General features: G+C 55.9%; 6 protein-coding genes across 6 annotated transcripts; 2 read left to right on the top strand and 4 right to left on the bottom strand.

Moving 5' to 3' along the window:
• Nucleotides 1-107: 107 nt before the first annotated feature.
• CDEST_08200 (Putative FAD-binding oxidoreductase/transferase, type 4, FAD-linked oxidase-like protein) lies at nt 108-2,963 on the bottom strand. The gene is made up of 5 exons (XM_062924359.1): nt 2,138-2,963; nt 1,685-2,084; nt 1,404-1,622; nt 912-1,310; nt 108-852 (listed from the first exon to the last, which is right to left on the bottom strand). Exons 1-5 carry the CDS (start codon nt 2,492-2,494, stop codon nt 452-454), a joined length of 1,776 nt encoding a protein of 591 aa, XP_062780410.1. The 5' UTR covers nt 2,495-2,963; the 3' UTR covers nt 108-451.
• A 3,458-nt stretch (nt 2,964-6,421) lies between these two features.
• Nucleotides 6,422-8,874, bottom strand: CDEST_08199 (Putative small ribosomal subunit protein eS4). Its single transcript, XM_062924358.1, has 3 exons — nt 8,739-8,874; nt 8,128-8,550; nt 6,422-7,860 (listed from the first exon to the last, which is right to left on the bottom strand). Exons 1-3 carry the CDS (start codon nt 8,750-8,752, stop codon nt 7,509-7,511), a joined length of 789 nt encoding a protein of 262 aa, XP_062780409.1. The 5' UTR covers nt 8,753-8,874; the 3' UTR covers nt 6,422-7,508.
• Nucleotides 8,875-9,258: 384 nt separating this feature from the next.
• CDEST_08198 (Putative SANT/Myb domain, Homeobox-like domain superfamily protein) lies at nt 9,259-11,673 on the bottom strand. Its single transcript, XM_062924357.1, has one exon. It carries the CDS (start codon nt 11,457-11,459, stop codon nt 9,762-9,764), a length of 1,698 nt encoding a protein of 565 aa, XP_062780408.1. The 5' UTR covers nt 11,460-11,673; the 3' UTR covers nt 9,259-9,761.
• A 470-nt stretch (nt 11,674-12,143) lies between these two features.
• CDEST_08197 (uncharacterized protein) lies at nt 12,144-14,042 on the top strand. Its single transcript, XM_062924356.1, has 3 exons — nt 12,144-12,831; nt 12,902-13,235; nt 13,297-14,042. Exons 1-3 carry the CDS (start codon nt 12,770-12,772, stop codon nt 13,381-13,383), a joined length of 483 nt encoding a protein of 160 aa, XP_062780407.1. The 5' UTR covers nt 12,144-12,769; the 3' UTR covers nt 13,384-14,042.
• Nucleotides 14,043-14,223: 181 nt separating this feature from the next.
• On the top strand, nt 14,224-17,779 carry CDEST_08196 (uncharacterized protein). Its single transcript, XM_062924355.1, has 6 exons — nt 14,224-14,620; nt 14,703-14,768; nt 14,827-14,877; nt 14,935-15,889; nt 15,948-16,874; nt 17,007-17,779. The coding sequence occupies exons 1-6, from the start codon at nt 14,287-14,289 to the stop codon at nt 17,179-17,181; spliced, it is 2,508 nt and encodes an 835-aa protein (XP_062780406.1). The 5' UTR covers nt 14,224-14,286; the 3' UTR covers nt 17,182-17,779.
• Nucleotide 17,780: 1 nt separating this feature from the next.
• CDEST_08195 (Putative P-loop containing nucleoside triphosphate hydrolase) lies at nt 17,781-21,542 on the bottom strand. Its single transcript, XM_062924354.1, has 3 exons — nt 20,824-21,542; nt 19,470-20,334; nt 17,781-19,397 (listed from the first exon to the last, which is right to left on the bottom strand). Exons 2-3 carry the CDS (start codon nt 19,937-19,939, stop codon nt 18,326-18,328), a joined length of 1,542 nt encoding a protein of 513 aa, XP_062780405.1. The 5' UTR covers nt 19,940-20,334; nt 20,824-21,542; the 3' UTR covers nt 17,781-18,325.
• Nucleotides 21,543-23,151: the final 1,609 nt, after the last annotated feature.

The raw sequence follows: 23,151 nt of genomic DNA, 5'->3' as shown, positions 1-23,151 counted from the left end.
AGCCTGCATATCTCTAGGTAACTGCCACCACCGTATGCCGATTTCAGCAGTCTAGAACCAACCCGCATTTGTTTAATGGGGCGTCATTGAATTGTTTATCCGTGTGCAAACCTGCCGGCATAAAGCTGAGACGGTACCTGGTCAGTTTGAGCCATATGATTCTTGAGACTAAATCAAAACATGTAGCCTCCATCCAGTTTTTTGTTTTCCGTATCCCAATGCTTCTGCTATCACTAATCGCATCGCCCCTGAGTGCTATCCCGGTATGTATTGCGTACTCGTCCTTCTGTGAGCATATTTGACTGATATTCCAGTACCCTTCTTCCCATGGGTTAGGAATTTGAGTTGCTGTCTGATGCGCCTTCACACAAATCATAGCTCCAACTACCATGAAAGACACAGTCGCGTCGGCCATGTCGAACTCTAGACAAAGCAGTGGGGAGATCATCATCTAGACGCTCAAGTTCGTTCTCGAGCCTTCGGGAATGTCGATGATCTTGCCAGGGTTCATGATCCACTTTGGATCCAGCGCGCGCTTGATCGACCTCATCACGTCGAGAGTGTCGGGGCCAACTTCGAGGAGAAGTGACTCTTTCTTGCCCCAACCGATCGAATGCTCGCCGGTACACGTTCCCTCCATGTCAATTGCCCGCTTCACCATGTTGTGAACGCATTTCTCAACCTTCTCCCGCTCTTCGGGGTTCGTCCGGTTGTAGATGATGCTCTCATGGAAATTTCCGTCGCCAATGTGGCCCAGGATGCTCGCAAAAAGGCCCATGTCGTCCATCTCCTTCTTGCTGATCTCGATCAGATCAGCCAGGCGACTGAAGGGGACCGCAACATCCGTACTCCCTATCCGGTGTTAGTTAATGTGGCTTATGCACTGGGACCCGACCCTTGCGGCAACTCACAAACTTCTTCTCCTTCCTTTCTCAGTGCCAACATGGACCACAGGGACTCTTTACGGGCAGACCACAGCAACTTTTGCTCCAGAGTGTCCTTGGCGAACTCGAAGTTCCCACCTTTGTGGCCCTTGGTAATCTTCTGGACGAGACCAATATTCTCTTTAACGCCGGCCTTAGTTCCCGAGAACTTGAAGAACAGCGTCGGAAGTTCTTGCCAAACACGGGGGGCCGTTGCACCGCCCATGTTGACAACCTTCATCTGGACCTCGTCCATGATTTCCATGGCCGCCACGGGGATGCCGTTCCGCATCACTTCTGCTGCTGCTGCCGCGGCATCTCTAATGCTCGGGAACGTCACCACTGCAACCGAGAAGTCTTCAGGAACGACCGCGAGCTTGAGTGTCGCTATACCTTTGTCAATACTTCGCCAAGGAATCAAGCAGGGATCCTACATCGGCAAATCAAGACAGCGCAGTGATAAAAGGCTACTTGACGTACCTTCAGTAACGAGTCCCAGTGTTCCTTCGGAACCAACAAACAGACTATTGAGATTGTAGCCAGCAGACGACTTCCTCGGGCGTCGTCGCGTCTTGACCACGGTGCCGTCTGCCAGCACAACAGTGAGGTTGATTACCCAGTCTTTCATGGTGCCGTATCTAACCGCATTGGTTCCCGAGCAGTTGGTACCGACCATTCCGCCAATCTTCGCACTTGGGCCTTTCCTATAGGTCAGCCATCGAGATCTCGGTACCAGAAACACGGCGTTGATCCATTCTTACCTGGGTCAATGGGGAAGAAGAGACCGCTCTCCATCTTGGCGAGCTTCTCGTTCAAATCCTGCCATCCGATGCTAGGCTGTACGACAATGTCCATGTCATCCTTATTAAACGAGAGAATCTGGTCCATGAAGGCGAAGTCGACACTGATTCCCCCGTAAGGCGCCGAAAAGTTCCCTTCCAGACTGGAGCCTCCCGAGTAAGGGATGATGGGAACGTTGTACTTGAAGCACACCCGGGCAATTGCCGATACCTGCTCCGTTGAGCGGGGGTATGCGACGGCAACTGGCAGACCGTCAGGGTTGGTCGACGACCATTCGGAATACCCGTGTGCGTGCAAGTCTTCCGGATCTGTGGAGATGATGTCCTCGCCGCCCAGCTCCTGTCGAATTTCCTTCAGGGCCTGCCCCGGACGTTAATAATCGCAATACATCAAGAGTACAGACGACAACCGACCTGCTCCATCTCGGCCATGGTGGCGTAGTTTATCGGGCGAGATTGGCCATCCGCGGAGAGCAACCCGCCGCCCAGTGGAAGAAAGCCCGAACTGGCGGAATTGTCTTTGACCGAACTGGCGAGACCCCATCCGACAGTCCCCGTGGCTAATGCCACCGCCAACACCGACTTTCCGCTCCAGCCTCCTTGCGCGGTGTTGACTGAACCGTCGGTGTTGGTTCGGGTGCCGCTCCGTCGAGTGGTCGTTGCCGAGAAGCTCCGACCAGCACGGGCGGCAGACGGCACGAGTTGGGTCCTCAAGCCTTGGCCCAAAAAGGGCCTCGCAGAATACCTGGCCGACATGCAGGCGACGGACATTTACACGAACGCAGATCCGGCTGCTGCTTGTTATTGGCCTACAGTATGACCGGGGGTACGGAATGGTTGAATGTGGGCAGGGTTACGCTATGGGTTGCGTCGGCGTTGGGATTTGTGCTGATTCACCCCTTGTTGGTGGCAATAGGACGTATGCTGCAAGCTTCAACCGCGGGTCTTTTCGAATTCGCAACTTCACGTTACTTCCGGTAATCTCGTAAGCTAGCAATGCGCCGAGGTGACTGTCGGGCGAAAGGAACTGCGGTTGCGTTCGTAAATCGTCTATGCGAGAGGTTGTGCGAAACGAGTCCGTGACAACCGAAGTCGGAACACGAGCCTGGCAGAAAGAGAAAGAGGACAACAGGAGGTTTATATTTAAATAAAAGAAAGCGAACGAATCGTCTCCCCAAGAACCCAGTCGACGGCCAATGTCGCAATCGACCACGAAGGGAACTAAGCAACCAAATGTTGGGGCAAGTGGATATGGTGGATGACAACGGGGCCCTTCGTCTTTAATAACGATGCTTTTGCCCTCTCTCCTGTGACAGGAGTCGAGAGCGTGACCCAACCGTCAAAGTATCTGACCGTACCGTTTCCCACTTTGTAACGAGGTGCAGCCAGGGCAGAGGCAGTGTGTGGATAGACGACCGCTCTCCTCAACCAATCAGCGAACCCAACAGGCAGAATATTGGCCGAAAAAGTCAAGAAACAAAAATGGCGGAGGCCTGGGAGGCACGAGAATCATGGCCGGCGAGCGAGCATAGATGGAGGCGTCAGCGAAGGTGGGATGCTGGATTGGTGCTCGACTAGGTGTGTACTTGGGAGTACCCTGTTTGTTTGCCAGCTAGCACCAGTACAGCTAGTGTGAGCCCTCCAGGTGGAGCAGCGAACTGGGACTGTCTTGTTGCAACTTACCGTAGACACGACGAAGCGGACGACATCGGGCCTGGACCTTGGGGGCACAACCGAGAATAGGCGGGGACAGTTCCGAAGCCAGTCCTCCCCGGCGAAGCACACGCCAGCCCGGACTCGGCAGAACAGACAATAACAGAATTCATTGAATTCGACTTGACGCTCTCGATTCCCTTGCCACTGGTGGCTGTCTCGTGATGCTGAGTGACGCCTTCAACCCACCAAGCCGCAGCAGGGGTATCGGAGTCGACACGGAAAAGAAGGCCAAGTCTGGAGGACCAGAAGGGCACGAGGACAATACCGAGAATGGGAGACGACAAAGGCTTTCACGTCATCACCAGAAACCGATGTGGGCTGTGATGCAGACGTGACCCCCGTTCCGTGGGGTGGCTTGGAAGCCTGGGGGCACGATGGATGGGGGCAGCAACAAGCTTCCACGGTTGCTGGCCTGCTTGAGGTCAGATTACCAACGACATCCCACCTTCTCTCTGTTGGCATTCACACCGACGTAATCAAGCCCTTGGCAAGAGTTACCGGTAATCACCAGCAACGGCCAAATCGATCGACCAACTCAGGAGAGGCCGGGAGACCGCGTGGCCCGAGATAGCCATCAATGTCCTTGTTCTGGGGCGCTCTCTCACTCTGGTGCAACATGGACAGCTGGGGCAAGGCAAGGCCGCAACCCTTGGACCTCCAATCAGCATTCTGTCCTCAACGACGACGATGAACAGGGGGGGAAGCGCAGGGGGCTGAGAAAATCTAAGCGCTTCCCATGACCACGGTTTCCCGCCTTTGCTGCAGTGGTGAGCAACAAAAGGGCCCGAGTTCTGATGAACCCCCGCGCACCGGGCTTTGTCGGTGTACAGCCCGCAGTGGGGCTCGCGAGGGGTAACGGTAGCCAACGGTGGACGCGCTGGACGCCGAGGACGCAGGTCCGTTGGCCTCCGGTCGAGCACGACAAGACACTCGGGACAGTTGCCGCTTCGCGGCTCTCTGCCCAGGTCTGGTGGAATGCTGGCTCCAGTTTATGGGGTCCAGGCTTGTTACATACAGGGCCAGGTTTCTTCCGCGCAACGCTGTGAGGTCGCAGACACTCTGGTGGGAACACCGGACACGGAAGGGGGCCACAATCGCCAGGACGAACAGAAGCAGTCCACGTTAAAACACCGACTGAAGTGTCCAGAAGCGCGCCTCCGATGGGTTGACCGGGACGGAGGCTGATGTGCACTCGACAACGTCCAGGACTCTAGAGTCTCTTCACCGGCTCTCGATCGGCAACTGTGTTTCCGTCATCTGACCCTCGAGACGCAGAAATGACATAAGCCCAATAGTGTTTCTGATGTTGCGATAAAGAGGTGGTAAGCAGCAACGTCGGCTCTTACCACGAAGGCTCGCTGGGAGTCACTCATCGTGTCACCCTCACGAAGTCGAGGTAGGTCAGCGACGTGACCCCAGTTGCATGCGTCGTGTGGAACTGTTTGCGCGATACCCCGGACTGACCGCCTTATATACCGTGTACAGAACGCGGTGAAACGCGAGGTCAGGCCTCGGGAATGACTGCGCGACGGACAGACACGCCTTCTCGAGCAGCATCCTCACCGGTCTCGTAGAACTACTTCAAAGGAGAGGGAGAAGGGACTCGAGGAGCTGTGCGTCTTTACGCTCGCATGGACAATAACAGTGTGTAGGTAGGCTGGCATAACGCCCACTCAGCCCTCCTTGCCGACCTGCTCGAAGGATTTTCGGTGCATCGCTAGGCGCGTGCCCTCCATGCTGCAAGGCAACCCCCCTTGCCGCTCGCCCTGCAAACCCCAACCATCGAGGGGGTATGATGATCGGCCTAGCTTGGGAGCTGAATCGGACCCCCGGGGATCCTGCAAAAAGGGAATCGGATGGCCTAGGCAGGGAAGCCGGCGATGGATATTTTGAACCGCCCCAACAAGCATTCTGCGAGTCTCTTGGTTCGCGCGGCTCTGGCGCAAGAGCAGCAGTTCTTCTTTCCCAGCCTTTGTCCGTCGGGTTTCCTCAGCCATAGACTGAGAGAGAGACCGCCATTATTAGTCCTGTGACTCCTGTCCAGATACGGCGAACGGCGCATCATTGACGTGGGAGAATAACCCCCCCTCGTATCCGACGGCTTGACGGATAATGGCTTACACACCACTAGTCGTGCGTCGGCGAATCTTTCTCCACGGCCAGGGTCCTCCTGACGAGCTCGTGCAGCACACCACCACCAACAAACGAGGGTTGAAGCAACACAGAGCCTCTTGGCCCCCCCTGTTCTATTCGCCATTTCCCGGTGGCTTTTCGACTTTGGCCATGATCTCTCTTCGCGCGTTCCATTCCAGGCCGACATGACAGTAATAGAACCTCTAACCATTATCGCGAGCCACAATTGGAACAAAGTGGGTGAGAAAACCCCAGCTTGAGGCTCATTCCCAGGCCAGGCTTGACGGTTCCGAGTGTCCACGTGCCCTGACTGCCCCCTAGGTTTTAGAACGGGCGGGGGAGGGAAGAATGGGCATGCTGGGGGGCCACTGGCATTGTCATCTCCCAATGCTCTGCCTCTCACTGGCTGCCAATGTCTCATGCGCGGCGGTAAGAAGAATTGCCCGATGGAGTGATGGCCCATGGAACATGGTTTTGTCGCTGCAGGACGTTCAGCAACCAGGGCGGTTTCCGCAGCGGCATCCCTTCCACGACAGAAAAAGAGGCCACTGGCGATCAGTTGTGAATCGTGAACCTGTTATGTTGGGCATTCCTCAGTCCCACAGTCTTTGAGCCCAGCCTGTATCCCAAAAACCCAAGAGGCGGGAGTATGACGACACTGTCAGCTTCCCAATGGCTTCATCAGGAGCGGGGTGAACACAAAAGAGAATGGCCGTTGTCGAAATAGCGCCCTGGCCGTGACACAAGTGTTTGGCCGCGCGGGTGGCTCGGCAGGGTAAAAGGGGTGGAGACGAAAAGGGCGGGGTGTTCCACAGTCACGACGCACAGGAACATTCCGAGAGGCTCTTCAAAGAGGGTGACTTCAAGCGGTTGCCCTATCACGTTGGTCTTTGAAAGCATTCTGACTGTCCTGTTGGGGTGTTTGTATAGGCGGGAACGAAACTTTTCGACCGCTTTGCTGCTGTCCTCAACCCCCCAGTCTGGGGATACAACTTGCCGGCCTACGTTGGCCGCTGCATGCTACAAAAACGACCCCGCGTGAGGTCGGCGGCTCAGGACACCATCCGCCCTTCCCAGGAAAATACGAAACCACGGCTGCCCATCGTCCCAGAGCCACGGGCGAGCCTTGGCCGCCGCAGATCCGAGAGGGTTTCCAAGCCCATGGATGATTTTTAATACATGACAACATCTGACCTCGCCGGGCGAGACGCGAGAATCACCAAGAAAACCCCCCCTTGGAGAATCAACGTGGGCGGCCGCGTTTCCTGTCGTGCGTGGTGTGGAAGGCAGGTTTCGTGGGGGCTTTTGAGCAGAGATCAACGCGAGGCCTCTCTCTAGAAAGGAAAGAGCCAAGGGGTTAGAGCTGTTGGCGCCCTCGGGCGCCATCTCTCCAGAGGCCTGGGCGGGCCTGGCTAGCTGGCTAGCTAGGCGAAGGATCCTTCCATGCAGGCTGGGAAAAGGTGAGTGGCTGGAGCAGGCTCGTTGATGCCGTAGTGACCTTGTAAGGCTCTTTCGATGACACACGGGGCTCGAGGCGATTTGGGGGACAAGACCTGACGCGAAATACATGATCCATCCATAACCTAGTCGCATAGAGGGGAGGGACGTCACTTTCAAACAGAAGCGAATGATATTTGGGAACTCAAGATTGGGCGGAAGAGTGACCTTCAATGGCTTGGTATTGGCCGCAGTACAGCTATCTGCCGGGGGTAGTCAAAGCCGACAACTCTAAAATCAGCCCTAGACTCCGTAATTCTTTTGATCATGCTCAATCCCATTTTGCCCGACCCAAATAACCGTTTTCGTCCTGGATAGACATCACGAAAATGTGGTTCGGATGGCCCGTCAGTCAACCTCTTGACAAGAACGGCATCCTCACACACACGCAGCAGACTTCCGCTTACGACTCCTTTCTTTTCCGAGAGAGACGAAAAGCTTAGTTGCCAGCGAGGGCGTTGGCGCGGCGGCGGTCACGCTCCTCAGCGATGGTAAGCTTGACACCCTTGCTCTTGGGCAGGGAGATCCAGGGCTTCTCAGAGCCGATGACGAAAACGTTGGACTCGCGGGTGGCGAAGGTGTTATCAATGGCGTCCTTGATGTGGACGATGTTGAAACCTCCGTCGTGACGCTCACGGTGAGTGATGACACCAACACGACCCATGTTGCGACCACCGGTGACCATGGCAATGGAGCCAGTGTCGAACTTGATGAAGTCCTGGATCTTGCCAGTCTTCAGGTCGATCTTGACGGTGTCGTTAACCTTGATGAGGGGGTCAGGGTAGCGGATGCTGTAAAGAGCAAATCGAGTCAGCAAAGGGGGTTCGGTGAAGGGGAATACATTACAGCCGTCGGATGTTCGCAGCTCCAATCTCTTGCTTCGTTATCGACCAAGTCTTCGTCTTTTTAACGTTGCTTCCGCTTCCTCCCTCAAGGGGGAGTGAAGACTATGTTTCAGGAAATATATGCAACAAGAGTACTTTGGGGGTGATAGCGAATCGACCAAAGCTTGATCCAACGGCTGAATGATGGCTGACAGAACAGGTGATGAAACTCACGTTCTCGCATCGTGCGTGACCAAGAATGGGATTCCACCGCGGCCAAGCTGGACGCGCTTGACCTTGCCGAGCTTGTACTCGGCCTCCTCGGCCTGGATCCGGTGGACGGTGAAGCGGCCCTTGGTGTCGTAGATGAGACGGAAGTTCTCGCCCGTCTTCTCGATGGTGATGACGTCCATGAAGCCGGCGGGGTAGGTGATGTCGGTGCGGACCTTGCCGTCAACCTTGATGAGGCGCTGCATCAGGATGGACCTGGTCTCGCGGAAGTTGAGCGCGTACTTGAGACGGTTGCGCAGGAAGACGATCAGCGGCAGGCAGTCGCGGAGCTTGTGAGGACCAGCCGAGGGGCGGGGCGCGTAGGTTCCGGACAACTTGTCCAGGAGCCAGTGCGAAGGCGCGCTAAGGCGCTTCTGGTGCTTCTTGCTGTGAGGGCATTGTCAGACTCTTTCTTCCTTTCGATGTCGCGACGATCGCAGTTGTCCTTGTGCCCATCAATCTTTTCCCCGACGTCAAGTTGCTCCTCTCTTCTTCCAGCCTCTTCCTGTACGGCAGATAGATTGACTGGACATCGACGTCGAGATTGATTCAGACGGGGTATGATCAATACTTACAGTCCCTTGCCCATCTTGTCTGACTGCCGGTTAGTCTATGGGGGTATCTGGTCGGTGGGTGTGAAGGTCGAAGTCGAAAATACACAAATTTTGGTCTCGGGACGTGGAGTACAGGAGAGAAAGGGCCAAAATCCTTCTTCCTGTGCTACGCTAGGTTTTTCGAACCCTACGGCTTTCTGTGGGTGGCAGGCGGGCCGTCAGCGAGAGGGGCGGGGCTTCGATAATCCGGTGCTGCCCAGTGGCCATCACAAGCGAGGTGGTCCGTGTGCCTTCGTCCCAATTCATTGCCCACTGGGTAGCGACCGGGTTTTCGGCCGCGGTGGGGCCTTTGATGTGCGGAGCAGGATGACGGAAAGGAATGGTGACCCCACGCAAACGAGTCCCGCCCGGGATGCATGCACCTCCACGGCATCAGCTCACCTAGGCTCACTATGAGATGGCCGATTGTTCGGAGTATTCTGATGCTTGAAAGTTCTAAAAGGCACAGACACAGGTCAAGGCTGTAACCATCAGGCGATTGGTACGGACACTTCAATTCACAATGGCTTTCTTGACCTTATACTCGAACAGCAGGTTCTTGGTTTCGGAGCAGTGGTGCCGCGGGGGGGCTCACGATCTTGTGCAGAAGAAGCGACTGTAGTTCGCCGTCTAACCTCCCTAATTCCTTTTCCACGTCTTCGATCCGAGGTATCCGATTACGCGCCTGGTCTCCGTGACGAAATTACGGAGATACTAGTTTGGTTCAATGTCCAGAAACGAACTTCGAGGCAGCAAAGCGCCCCGTCCTCACCCCCATGTACGCCACGCAAGAAAACAACCCGCGACGCTTTTTGATTCTAAAAGTTCCATGAAAAAACCCCAGCATTTCCAAGTTCCAGGCAAACACCTGGTGTATATGTGCAAAACATGCGTTAATATCGCGTCTGTGAGGAAATCTCTGGTCATCGAAAATATGTCGAGAGTCATCGCACAGCTGACTCCACAACAGCCTTTCTCGACGCCCGATTCCCAACAACAAATCAATCAGGGCGACATCGAGTCAGATGTCTGATCAGGCGCATATCGCGCCGAGCTTCCAACCTGCGAGTCGTCCAACAACAGACGAGAGATGTCCATCTCACCCGCGCTGCCCATAAACGCGGCTGTTGTCGTTTCGCCAAAGTCAAAGGCCTGAGGGACAACGGCCAATTCCCCATTGTCAATGACAGATAGTGGCCATCTGGGCAAATCCTCCTTAGAATTGCTCCGGTTCAACGTTGCCTCCATTGGGGGCGGCCTGTTCGGCTGGAAATTGTTGGCGATGCTCATACTGACCGTGGGCTCGAGTGTATCACTTCCTCTTCCATCTTGGGGTTGAAACAAGCCTTTTTCAATCTTTGCGTACACACTAGGGTATTTGTTCCGTACCCTGTCCCTGAGATCTGTTGGTTGCCGTCCCGAGAGACTGAAGCGTGGGTCTCTCTGAATCTTGGTCCAGGCGGGCCCGTATTTGTCTAGTCCTTCGAGTATCTGTTTATCATCTTGGTCTGTGAAAGGCCGCCGTTCACGCCTGTGTGACTTTTTGAACGGTCCGTGGATGCCCAGCTCGGCCAAGTCTTCCAGCTTCTTCCGATGGGCCCGACTCTTCTTCATCTTGGGGAACGCGTCCAAGTCGGCTTGCGTCATCTGCTGTTGGTCCCCCAAGATGGGCTCTTCCTGGGCAATAAGTATGTTTTCGGACAAGAGCCCAGTCTTCGCCTTCGTCTTCGCCTCGGTCGAGGTCGTTGGCGGCACCGCGGAAGACGCAATCTTGGGGTCACTGTTGCTCCTGCGCAGCTCATTAGGACAGCAGGTACGGAATCGATCCTTGAGGTCGCCTGCAGTGCGATCGTTGAAGTTGAAGTCGGGATCCGCAAGGATGTCGGTCCATTTGCCGACGCCGTGGCGATTCACCCCAAGAAGCAAGTGATTCGTCTCGGCCTCGGACCACTTCCTCCTCGGTTTCATGGCCTTCTTTCTGGTTTTGCCACCATTGGCTTTTGCATTCTTTGCCGACGTCGACTCGGTCTCAGCGAGTCTCTCTGTCTCTTTCTCTTCAGGCGCAGGAGCGAAGTCTCGTATCGGCTTCAGTTGGTTACTCTCGGGTTCGTTAAAGTCGTTGGAGGCAATTGGCGGGAAGAGAGCAGCATCGGGGGGGGGCTCGTGTAAGCCATTGATGATGGGCGGCATAGCCGGCATGACCTGTGGCTGAATTGGTTTTTGTTTCTTGACCGGCTGTGGAAGTTGTACGAAATCGTCCTTGGCAGTGATGGTGCGGTGTCTCTTCTTCGTGGCCGTATCATCCTTGCTGTTGTCGGGCACCTCGTCTAGAATTTTGCTTAGAGAGAAGGAGGAGTCTGTCGCGTCTCGATCTTCGCCAAGGAGTAGGCGTAGCTGTAAGTGCGTCGTGGTAGAGCCGTTAACCGCTACCCTATCCAACGCGAAATCATCATCCTTTCTCGATTCCCGTACCGAGAAGCCGTCATCGACAGCTCCAGCATTGGGTGGTAGGGCCCCATGGCTGGTGGCGAGGGACGGCCCGTTGGACTGGTCTTCGCGATGGCTCGTGTCAGGCTCGAGGGGAAAAGGTCGCTCGGAGGGGCGGGAGAAGGCCAGGCGAAGAGGCGGGAGATCAGCGTGAGCGAGCTGCGGCGTGTTCGCATCGTTCAGCAGGTGGATGAGGCGTGGCTCGATGTAGGCCATCGTGGGCGAAAGGGGTCGGAGTGGGCATTTGGTTCGAAATTGGAGGTAGGAAACAATACTGATGAAGGGGAGAAAAGAAACGAAAAGAGGCGGGGGGAGGAAGGAGAGGCACTGGCAGTGGCGTCGATAGTGGAAGTACGACGTGGGAAGACTGAGTGGTGAGGAGTAGGTGAAGGAGGAAGAGGAGTAGGGCTCAAGAAGAATCAAGTCTATACTTCAATCAGGTAGCAGAGGCATTCGCAGTGAGTGACGGAAAGGTGGAGGCCAAGGGTACAAGAGCTAGCAAATGACATGCAGCCATTTCAGGGCCCAGTCTGGCAGACATACGGGCTTCAACAAAAGACTCCCACGCCGAATAGCAAGCTGCAGGGCTCCTCCCAGAGGGATTCGTCCACGACGGGAGTTCCACGTGAAGATGTCTCCACGTGAAGAGCGGCAAATGAGACTAGCGCGGTTGGAACGGTAGTACTTGCTGCTATGGCCCAGCGGTAACGTTAAGTGCGCCAAGTAACTTAAATACATGGAGAGTTATCGTTGGTCGATGTTTCAAGACCGGAGAGCAGCCGAGCAGCCTCACTTGAGAGCTCCAAGATAACTCGCTGACCGCGGCTTCAGCTGCCCTCGAAGGCAAAGAGCGAGCTCCTGAACCAGATGGCAGCTCCGCAAAGCCTCAACCAACAGACATTGAGGAAGGGGGCGGTGGCTGCCTAATCAGCCCAAGGGGGGGAAAGCAAGACAGGGAGGTAGGCACACAGGCCAAGTTGACTTTGGCAGACGACTGGATGGCTCACCGTGCACGTCTCTCGTCCCACCTTGGGTTCACCCCAAAGATACTCCCCTCCTTTTCTCCTGAGCCTGAATTGGGGCACGCTGCACGCGTTATTAACCTCAATTCAACCATCTCAGGGCAAGCAAGGTTTGCCAAAGTGCCGAAGGCACGCGCCGCTCGAATTGACATGCGTCTGCAAGCTCGCGAGTCGTCCCCCCCCCTTCCTTTTCTCCGAGCGCTCAACGACCGCATTACAATACCTGTACACTGCACGCCACCAAGCATCCATTAGCTCACAGCGAGATAACCGAAGGTACTCGTTCACATCAATTGCGTTGCAACTCGTCCCTCCACCATTCGGTCGCCTCCTCTAGATCCTTGCTTGTCCACCCAATCCTTCTGGACCACTTGACGGCCGCGGCCGCGGGGACCCTCCACCCATTCATACCTTCTCCGTCTGTCCGCAACAGCTTGTGATACAGGATCACATCCGTCGGTCGTGCTTTTCTTATTCTTTTCCCATACTTTTCCCGTTCTCGTCATGGCATCTGCTCTTCCGGCCTTCCCTCGGCTGGTCTTTACCGTCTTCGAGCCCATCTCGCTGTACGTGTATCCCGTTCTTCTTACCTGTTTCCTCACCCGGCGTGACTGAACTTGAACTAAACATCGCAAGCGTCGGCGGTTTCCTGGGCGCCGTGATCAACCCGGCTTGGTTCATATCCGAGCAGATCGTGGGGAGCGCCAGCTCCACCGTCCCGCCCTTGCCGGTGTCGGACAACGATCGTCTCGTGGCCCTCCAGCTCGGCAATATCTACCTGCTCATGGCCATGGTTGGGCTTGCGGTGCTGAATTTCACGAGCGAGATCAAGGTCGTACGCGGCTACCTAGTAGCTCTTTGGATAGCGGACATTGGCCACATTTACGTCTGTTATAATGTTCTGGGCCTCGGTCGCTTCCTCGACGTTGCACATTGGAATGCCCTGACCTGGGGCAATGTAGGAGTAACAGTGCGACCACCCACCCACCACCCATTCATCCTTTCATGAGCTGTCTTTCTAACCGTCCTAGGCTTTCCTCTGTCTGACAAGGACAGCCTACCTTCTAGGGCTTTTTGGCCCAGATGTTTCTACCAAAAAGACGGAAAAGAAACAGTAGTGAACTCTTGACGAGTGGGTTGCGATAGCAGTATTCTCCGGGATACAATATGCAGTGTTCCATCCAAAGGTGTTTATTTGGTCTTGTCTCCAGAGAAGAGAGCAGAGATGGTGGATATATACATTTATAGTCGTCAACACACGCATTGGCTCCTGTCAGGGACAAACTCGGCTTGACTCCACAGCTCTTTTGTAACCTGTCGTCGTACGGCCAAGATCCAGTGCCGTCGAGAAGACAGCATATGTGCTTACACGATCGGCCACTGCCGTTGGGGCTGTCCGCCTAAAGAGGCAACATGACGGCCCATGCCGTTCTGTGCTGTCTCCTCAAAGCACAGTCGATTGAAGTGAAGAACCTGATGCCGGTAGAAAGATCTGGGCTGTGCGTTGACGGCGATGATAAACTCTGACAGTACCGCAACAAACGCCTCCTCTCTTCCTTGCCTCACAGCCACGTGTAAAGAAGCGGATTAAACCTGCCCACCCCCCGCCAAAGACACCGACCGCAGTCCGTCAGTTGCCCACCTAGCTACGGCAGGCATGGCAACCGAAGCCCAGGCAGCTTGCTCTCTTTGACTACAAACCATCGATTTCAATCGAACAGTATAGTTACCCTATCGCATCTCTTTCATTCGTCTCCACAGAGGGGTTTCCAGAGTTGAGAGCCAACCTTGATTGTCTGAACCTAAAACCCCTCTCATGTTGACGACGGTACTACAGTAAAGCGAAGCCTGCCTCAGGCATCCATCTCAATGGCCTCGACTCAGGTACCTAGGTACCTACCCTAACCTGCATGCTCACCAGGGTTAGGGTTAGAACTTGTTTACCTTTACATCTGCTTACCACCTTGCGCCGGTGACGCGTCCTGCTGCGATTCTTGACCGACCAGGCTGTAAGCACAGACATGGTGCAAACGAGAGCGGGCCGAGGTGCCCCGGACCAGATTGTCGTTGACGACGCTCGTTCGGCGAGGTTGACGCGACGTCGCGTAGACCCTGCCACAACGACCACGGAACGCGCCGCCCTGGCCACCATCGCAGGTGCAACATCCCGGCTGGTACGGAGCAGGGGCAAGGAGAAGGTCATACCTTCGAGCGTCACAGAAGAAGAGATGGACGCCGAGGAGGAAAATGAAGAAGATGATGATGGCGAAGAAGTGGTCAGGAACGAGCCACCAGCACGCTTCAATGCACGACACGTGTTTAAGGGCAGCATGAGTCCGCCGCCGAGCGAAAGTGGTGGGTTACTCTCCGTCGCGCTTCTCGATATATGTGCTGTGAGACGAAGTAGTAGATGGTTGGTTCGCTGACAATGCGACAGAGATGGGATCGCAGAGCGCTGCGGGGACTCAGAGATTTATGACCCCTGGATACACGCGGCTTTCGAGTCCGTTTGCTCTTCCTCCTTTTTCATTCTCACAACAAAGAAACTCATGCTGTCTTAGGCATAGCCCAACCACCAGACCTGTCGCTATCAGCGCGAGCCACACACGAAGGTGAGATGCAGCTTTATGGCCTGGAAACTTACGGGCACAGCACTGACCGAGTTATAGGCCAGGTGCGTTTACCGGGCATTGAGGACGATGGCGTCGACGACCCGTCCGAACAGGAAGTCGACGAGAGGGAGGATAGAGAGGAGGCCGAGCTTAAGGAGAATGCCCTCGATTCCCTCTGGCACAACTCCGAGGGGCTCGCGAGGCTGCTCCGGAACCCCAAACCAAGCAAAATGTCCTGGCACAGGCTGCTCGATGTCCTCCGCCGCAATTGGTTTGGTACCAGGGTGTTCTTCGCGAAACAAGACGAGCTGTTCATCGACATGCCCCAGACCGTCCGGCACATCAGCGAGCAGTGCGAGATCAAGGCCCGAGCCGTCACTGTTGGGGCGAACGCGACTGCCCTGCTGGAAGCATTGTCTGAGGCGGTCGCGGATCGCCAGGATGGCCATTTCTTCAGGTTATTTGAGCGTCTGGACGAGGATTTCCCGGCGCCATTCTGTCCCAGCGATGACTGGCATGAGGTTGTCGCCGAGGAGGACATCGATCTCGCGCTGGATATCCGGACACACAGGTTGATTATTAACCTGAACAATCTGGAAGACGAGCGGCAGAGCCCGGTCGACGTGGCATCCAACATCTTCTGCGCCGCCGAGGCGTCAGCCAATGCGGTGGAAGCTCTGCAGAATGGACCCTTCAAGGGTATCAAGGGTCGCAAGGCGGAACATTTTGGCGAGAGGGCGCGGGCGATTCTCAACCTCATCCGTGAAAAGAGCGTTGCCGAGGCCGTTCGGGCTCTGGATGGCAACTTCCCTCTCGAAAGACCGCTCGATGGGTCTCAAGGGGATCCTAAAGCTGCGGACGATTTCACCACCAAGATATCCGCCTGGTGCGGCAAGATCATTGACGAGATCGAAGAGGGCTTAAGGGATTCGCCGCCGTTACCAAGGGAGTCTTCACCGCCAGACTCTCTGGCCTCGTCCATGGCGGCACAGGACATAGTCCGAAAGGACGTGTACGTCGTCTTCTCTCCCCCGTAGCCCTGGCACCTCGAAATGCTAATGCGCTCCCAGACATGACGACATGCTCTCACGACCCAATGTGCACCTATTAGCAATGCTTTCCCGGCAGAAACAACTCTCACAAGCGCCCCGCGCATCCCCAGCCTCGACTAACCCTCGACGGGGCACCACTCGCGAACCAACCGTCAACGGCGGCCTCGACGACTACGAGGAAGACCAAGAACAACGCCGCCGCGAGCCCTCTCTCGCGTCCACGGACATCGAGGGCATCCTCGCTGACCTTCCCAGTACCGCAATCACCCGCAACAGCATCCAGCCTTCTTCCGCCGAGGTCGGTTCCAGCAGCGATCATGTTCCCGCCGCCCCCGTCGTCCGCTCTGGCTTCACCCCCGTCAACGGCGCCAAACGCACGCAACCCCAGTCCCAGTCCCAAGATACCGACGATGGTTTCGAGTACGACGACCGCAAACCCGACCCACGACGCAGGGCTCAACTCGACCGCGACCGTCGTGATATGCCGCCCCCCCCTTCTCGCCCCCGGAAGCGCGTTCGTCTATCGTCCACCGCAACGCCTCCACCGCCGCCACCCCCATCATCCTCGTCCCCTCGTCAGGCAGACTCCATCCCACCCAGCGGCTCCGCCCCCCTTCCCTCCTCCTCCTCTTCCTCGCGTAGCTCCCTGCCGAGCAGCACAAACAGCAGCGGCCCATCCTTCCGCGAGCTCAGTGAAATGAACCGCCGCGCCGCCTCCCGCGGCCCGCAGCAACGCGTTCCCTGGTCCGACAACGACACTCGCCGCCTTATTCGCCTCATTGAGTACCACAATTGCCTCTGGGCGCTCATCGCCAAACGCCAGTTCCACGAGCACCGCGGTTCCGACCCGGGGCCCGAAGTACTGGAAGATTGTGTCTTTGACCACCCACGCGACCAGCAGGCCATCCGGGACAAGGCGCGAAACCTCAAGGTTGACTTGCTAAAGTACGTCGTGTGCCCTTTGCCTTCTCCGCCGCCCGTGGCTCCCCCTTCCCCCATCTACCTTGACCTACCCTCCTCATCCTTGAACCTTCTTCCAACGAGACCCGACTACAGTCGTCCTGACGTGTTTTGTAGAGCCGACCTACCCCTCTACCCCGGCTTTGACGGCATCGCTCTCGGTAAGAAGGAGCGGCAGGCCCTCATCAGTCGCGGTAAGAATCCGGATCGCACGGAGGCCGACGTCGACGCGGACGGCAACCCGTTGCATACCGAGTACGTGCCCCTCGGCGAAGAGGAGCATGGCACCTAAAGGATGCTTCATCATTGATGGCCACCGATGCTTTTGCTTTATTTCTTGGCCTTTCCCGTAGGGAATACGGGACAGCTCGCGGTACCAGCAGGTGATAACGCCAGAAGCGAAAAGAGGCTTCGAGCAAGATTGTTGTTATTGTATTGCTACATGGATAAGGGGGCAGGCAAGATGCGTTGTTTGAGCTTCGCTTCACTTGGCTCCGAGGCGTTTGTGGGGCGAAAATTGCGTTCATTTGCAATGGCAGCATTATTAGTAGGCCGACCACGCAGAGAGGGCTTGGTCATCTGTTGCAATCACAAAATAACATTGGCAAGTTACAGTCCTTTCTCTCCAGGTCCAACCGCGAGACCTTCCTCGACGAAGAAGACAAATCGAAATGGTGAATTGAAAATCCGGTCCCTATCAAGGCTGTACTACAGATGTCGACCGGCGTCTCCTGGTTGGTCACCGTGACTGACCTCAACTCGTGTCTCTGTATCTCTCAAGCCCATCCTTCCAACCGAACGACAGGGCTTTCTCCACCAACCTGCTGCTCTCCAACCGATTGTTGACTGATTACAACCCCCTGCAAACCTCAGTCTGCTCCTTCGTCCCCGGGGGTCTCGAATGTCGTTATTGAAGCAGAATAGAAAAAGATTGGGCCTGGTAGAATGAATCGTCACCCCCGCCGGTGAGGGAGCGAGTGTGGCGCTTTTCCAGTGCGCAAATGTACCATAAAACAGGTCTTGCATCCCTCTCTTGCAACAGAAGTCTTGGCAATTGTCATACTCCCCAGCTCTCTCGATAATGAGGAGTCGGACATGCTGGTATGCCATACCATGCCACATTGCCAAACCGGGATTGCCATCGCAAGGTAGCGTCCGAGGATATCAAAAGGGTTTTCGTCATGCGAGTTCGGCCTGAAGATGCTGTCGTTTCGCCCTGTTTTTGGGATGCCTTCCAACCATAGAAGTTCGTAAGAATATGTGACATAGGAAAAACGGGACAATAGGGGTATGCTGCGTGGTGCTCTCAAATCTCAAAAACAAGAAGTGGAGAAAACATGTTTGAAAGCCGGTCTTGGGAATACCGGTATGTTTTAGAAGAGAAAGGGTATCAGTGGTCCATAAGAGGGGACCTTGCGGGTTGGTTTGGAAGCAGCCTATCGTCGACGGGCATTCGGGTTGTTCTTAAGTCGCGACGTGCGCCAACCCTCGTACCACTGCTCCCTACTGGCCTCACGGAGTTCGGCTCTCCACTCGCTGAAGACGGCGTCCTTGAGTCTGGTGAAGTCGCAGTGCTCCTTGTTGTAGGGGTCGGCAAAGCCCCAGGGAAATTGCCGTCCCAAAACCTCGGGTTCGTACAGATCCGGGCTGATGACGGAGAGAGGAAGGAACGGTATCTCCTCGGCCTTTGCCCCTTGATTCGCCTTGTGTTGGCGGATGGACGAGCTGGAAAGTCGTTTTGAGCCTGGAGAAGAGGGTGCACGCTCACGGTCTTGAAAAGGGAAGTCGTCCTCATCATGAGAGACGGCCTGCTCATATTCCGATGCGATCTCATCTTCCTCCTCGATTTTGGTGGAGTCGTCATCCTCGTCGACGCCTAGAGCCTCGAGAGGGTCCAAGCCCGACTTCTTGATGGTTTCCCAAACAGTCTTCTTGAGGACGTTCATGTGCTTGGTCGTGATTGTATCGGATTTGGAGATGACCGGAATGACCGTCGTCTTGCCCTGCAGAGTACGAAGGACTTGGAGGTCCAGATCCTCATCTAAACCACCCTGGATGCGAGCGGGAGGCGCGTACTTGCCATTGTGACCATTCGACACACCGCTCCTCACCGACGCGAGGTTGCGGTCGAGGCGGGCGGGGTCGAGAACCATGAAGACGGCGTGGATGTGGGTATCCTGTACACCAGGCGATCGAATCACCTTCATCTCCTCGGTGAAAGTCTCCTCAAACTTGCTTTCCAGGAAGGCCGACATCTCCCTAAGCTGGAGATCGACAACGTTCTTCTCCAGGCCTTCCGAATCCCAGATTGTAAGGCCGACTCGCTCGCTGTCAATCTCGGTCTCAAGATAGTGGGGGATGAAGTTGCCAGAAGGAGGCGGCCGGGGGCTGCTGTCTTCCTCTGCCTCGGTTCGGCGGGATCGCTTTTTCGGCGGGAGTGCCAGGGCGGTCTTGAGGAATTCGAGAAAGGAAGTCTTGCCAGCGCCACGGGTACCAATGACGAGGATGCTTAGTGAGGAGTTAGTAAGCTTCGGTGACGGGACGGGATACGCGGGGCCTTGTCTCGGAAGGGGGACTCACTTGAATGGAGTGGGATCCTTTCTTCTCCGAACCCTTCTAGGGCTGTTCACCGTGCTGATGGCGCTGCTAGCGTAGCTGTACCGACCGCGGTGCGTCATGCTCTCTGTGCGAGCATAGGGATCATAGGCATTGGCGGGGATGGGAGGAATGGGAGGGACGAAGCCCACACCACTGCGGCCGGGCTCCATGGAAGGGCGAGTGGAATAGGCGGTGCCTATGGTGTGGTCGGACATGATGGAGGCTTCCTCGGCGCGAAGGTCGGAGGGGATGGAGTTGGAGAGCTGGTCATTGACCTTGTAGAACTCGGGGAGCTTGGGAGGGTTCTTGGAGACGGCAGCTTGGCGCTGACGTTCGACCTCGCGTTCCTGCTGTTCGCGTTGGGCTTGGGCCTTCTTACCACCCTTTCCCAAGTCGCCGGACTTGGAGCGTCTGAGAAGCATACCGAAGCTAGAGCGACGGGCCTGGCTCATTATCTGGGGTCCTAGGCATAAACTGAATGTTTCGGAGTCGGAAGCCGCAAACGGAGTGGGCGAATAGCATGTGCGACCACACTACCACAGTTGCGCCTATTGTTTGGTTACTGTTGGGGCTCCCCGCGTGCGTTGCGTGCAAACGGCGAGCGTGAAGCGCTTAGCGAAAGGGCGTCAAGTATCGAGTGGATCGCTGGTGAGGATCGCGAAGCCGAAAGAGTAGCGACTTGGCAATTGATATTGTCTGGATAGTAGTGGGCTTGTTCTTGCCTGGCTTTCTCGCTCGTGTTCGTGATTGCAAGTGGTAGGCAGAAGGGGGGTTTGGTAGTTCCCCGGGAAAGAGTGAAAAGGGGGGGAGTGATGGGTTGCACGAGACGATGACGGAAAAAGAGTGTCTGATAGATTGAGGTCAGCTTCCAAGCAACGATTAAGGCGACCCGAGGCAGTTGCCAGCCGCCCAAATGCACTCTCAGCCAACAGCAGGGCGTTGTCGCGGCGGGTGCAGCGAGTCACAGCGGGTGATTCCCTGGCTGGGCAGCGCCTGCAAAATGGGACAGGGTAAAGGCAGCGAGCGGGAGTTTGGGAGAGGGGGGAGGGAGCCAATTGTTAGGTCAGACTACCTACGCAAGAGGGGAAACAGACGGAGCAGGAACCAGTGCGTAGCAGGGTGGCTCTGAAGTCGAAACCAATCCTGATGGACACGGCTGTCTCCCGAGCTCCTTCTGCTTGTCCCGGTTGACTGCGAAGGACGGCAGACGTCGTTGATGCAGGATATCTGCCGTCTGCAAGGGGTACGAAGGAGGGGCAGATTGGCAGTCAAAAGGAGGCAGGAAGAAGGGGAGTGATGAGGCGGGCGCGATCTGGTCGCTGTTATATGCACTTACCAAGGCAGTACCCAGCGGATGATGGCTGTGGGCTAGTGTAGATGCACGATTGCTATTCTCGTGCAGCAGGCGCAGTCGAAAGAAAGCAGATGCTTCGGCTCAAGCAGCAACAGGAGAAACGTCGGATGGATGGTCGAACGCAACGATAGTTTACAGTCGGGGCGGTGGGTGATGAGACAGATCGGATGACGAGGCGTGGCCGCGTGGGGATGGTCGAGTGTCCGTGGCCCGCGCGTGCGTATGTGCGCGCAAGTGTAAGTAGGAGGGTTGGGCTATCCGTACCTCAGTCGAGGTCGAGGAGGGATGGAAAGAGAGGCGTCGACGAGGGGGAAAGGTGCAATTAAGTGAAAGATAGGAATAGGCCCGGGCCGGTCGGGTCGTTGTCGTCGTCGGCTTTGGGGAAAGAAGGGCAATGATGTGTTGGTTGCAAAAGAGGGCGAGGGTGAGAGCAAAGCGGGAGCGGTTGTCCTTGGAAGTGGTATCCGTAGGCCGGGATGGATGCAGCGACGAGTGAATGTAATTATGCCAGTGGAGGAGGGTGAGAGGTGAGAGGGGACGGGGGCCAGAGTGAGGTCAGTGCCGCACGCAGTGCAATGCAATTCGAGATTTGCCAATTGCGCCAACGGCCGTTTGTTGCTTTTCTCGTCAGGTTCGCTGGCGCATGGCATATGCAAGGTGGTGATGGATGGCAACTAAGTATGTATTCGCAAGGAAGAATAGTGAGAGAAGGGAGGAGTAGAAAAGATGAGAGAGAGCGTTTGCAGCCGTAACGCAGGGCCCTTCAAACGTAAGGCCAGCCTACTTGCCTATCTTGCCCAGTACCTGGTTATGTACTATCCGTCTCTGTACTTCCTGACAAGAGAGAGCGCGAAAGAGCGCGGCTAGTAAGGAACAGATGAAGACTATCGTCCTCAGCGTTCCCCCTCGGGCTGCTGGATCCAATGTCCCGTCCAATTTGGGAGGGGGTTGCGCCGATACATGCCTCAGTCGGATGTGCTGTGAAGCAAGTTAGCAACTGCAGTTCGGGTCTCTGATTGGCCAACTTGAAACTACAGTCCGCACCGCACCCCTCAGCCTGCAGCCAGAAATCCCCCCGACGCAGGTACAGATGGGACTACGCTAAAATGGGTCAAGGTCGATGTACCCGTCGTACGGCCTTCAACTTGGTACCTGCCTACATAGCAGGTACGCAGGTACCTATTTACCCACCTGAGCAGGTACCTAAGGTGGGTTCAGTACCAAGTCAGGAGTAAGGAGCTAAAAAGAGGAGCCAAAACCACCCTCAACCTCCGCAAGGCGTGTAACGCAGCCAGACTCTAACACCTCGCTAACCCAGGCCCCCAAAGCAACTAATAAGAGCTAATTACGCCATGGGGACCACTTCAAGCCGGCCCAAGGGGGCGCGCCCCAAGCACCCAGGTCCCAAGGGCCAGATGGTCTCGCCCACCCACCGCCACCACCCACGAGGGAATGGGTCCTCCCTCTTGGAAACACCGTTTGAACTCTACAGTTGGGCTGTTCGCCTCTCGGCCGGACGCTGCACCAGTACTGGTCTGCTAGCCGGAACTCCAACATATCTGGTTCAACCCATGGTTGGTGCCCTTCGAAGGTCGTCCAGCAGATGCGGACTGCCGTCGTGCTCGAGCGGATGTTCCCCGGGCCACATGGCGGTGAGTGCTCAAGGTAGGTAGGTAGGTAAATAGTTGTAATCTGTACAGAGGGCTCTATACAGAGGTGGGCGATTCCCAGTGGTCTTACACCGTGTTCGTGCATAGGGGTCGGTCTCGCCACCACCACCACCACTGCCAACCCTAGTTACGAGAATCAACGGCCCGTTTGCTTTCATCCGCATCCAACTAATAGGACGATAAGAAAGATGATGTTGGGGCCAGGCATATAGGGAGATCATCCGCCTGAAGAAGAGCTTACTTATTTGCCATCAGCCCGCCTTTTCGCTCTCATCTCCGACACGACCGACCGATCGAATCACGTCGCTCTCGAGTCTGACTGTCACGAGGCGCGCGGAAGAGAGGCACTCGCTCGACCGCAGAGTAGTTTGTGCTCGTTCTCCTTCTTCGGAAGAGTTTGGGTGTGCATGTGCATTTCAGATGCGACAGAGGACGCAAGCAAAGCAGTCCCTGGGAAATAGGGTCCTTCCTTGAAGCAGCCGCAAGACAATCTCAGCAGATGCTGCCTCAGGCGGCGGCACCCCTTGAAAACTGCATCCAGCTCGTTGCAAAGTCTTCCCACCGACCCAATCAGTATCTACTAGGTAGTCTGTCCACCTACCTCCTACCTATCTAGGTAGGTCGGCTACTGCACGGCTAC

This window comes from Colletotrichum destructivum, chromosome 5 (assembly GCF_034447905.1).
Source record: "Colletotrichum destructivum chromosome 5, complete sequence".
NCBI lineage: Eukaryota > Fungi > Ascomycota > Sordariomycetes > Glomerellales > Glomerellaceae > Colletotrichum > Colletotrichum destructivum.
The sequence above is the reverse complement of the archived record's forward strand: the minus strand, read 5'-3'. Positions and strand labels throughout refer to the sequence as shown.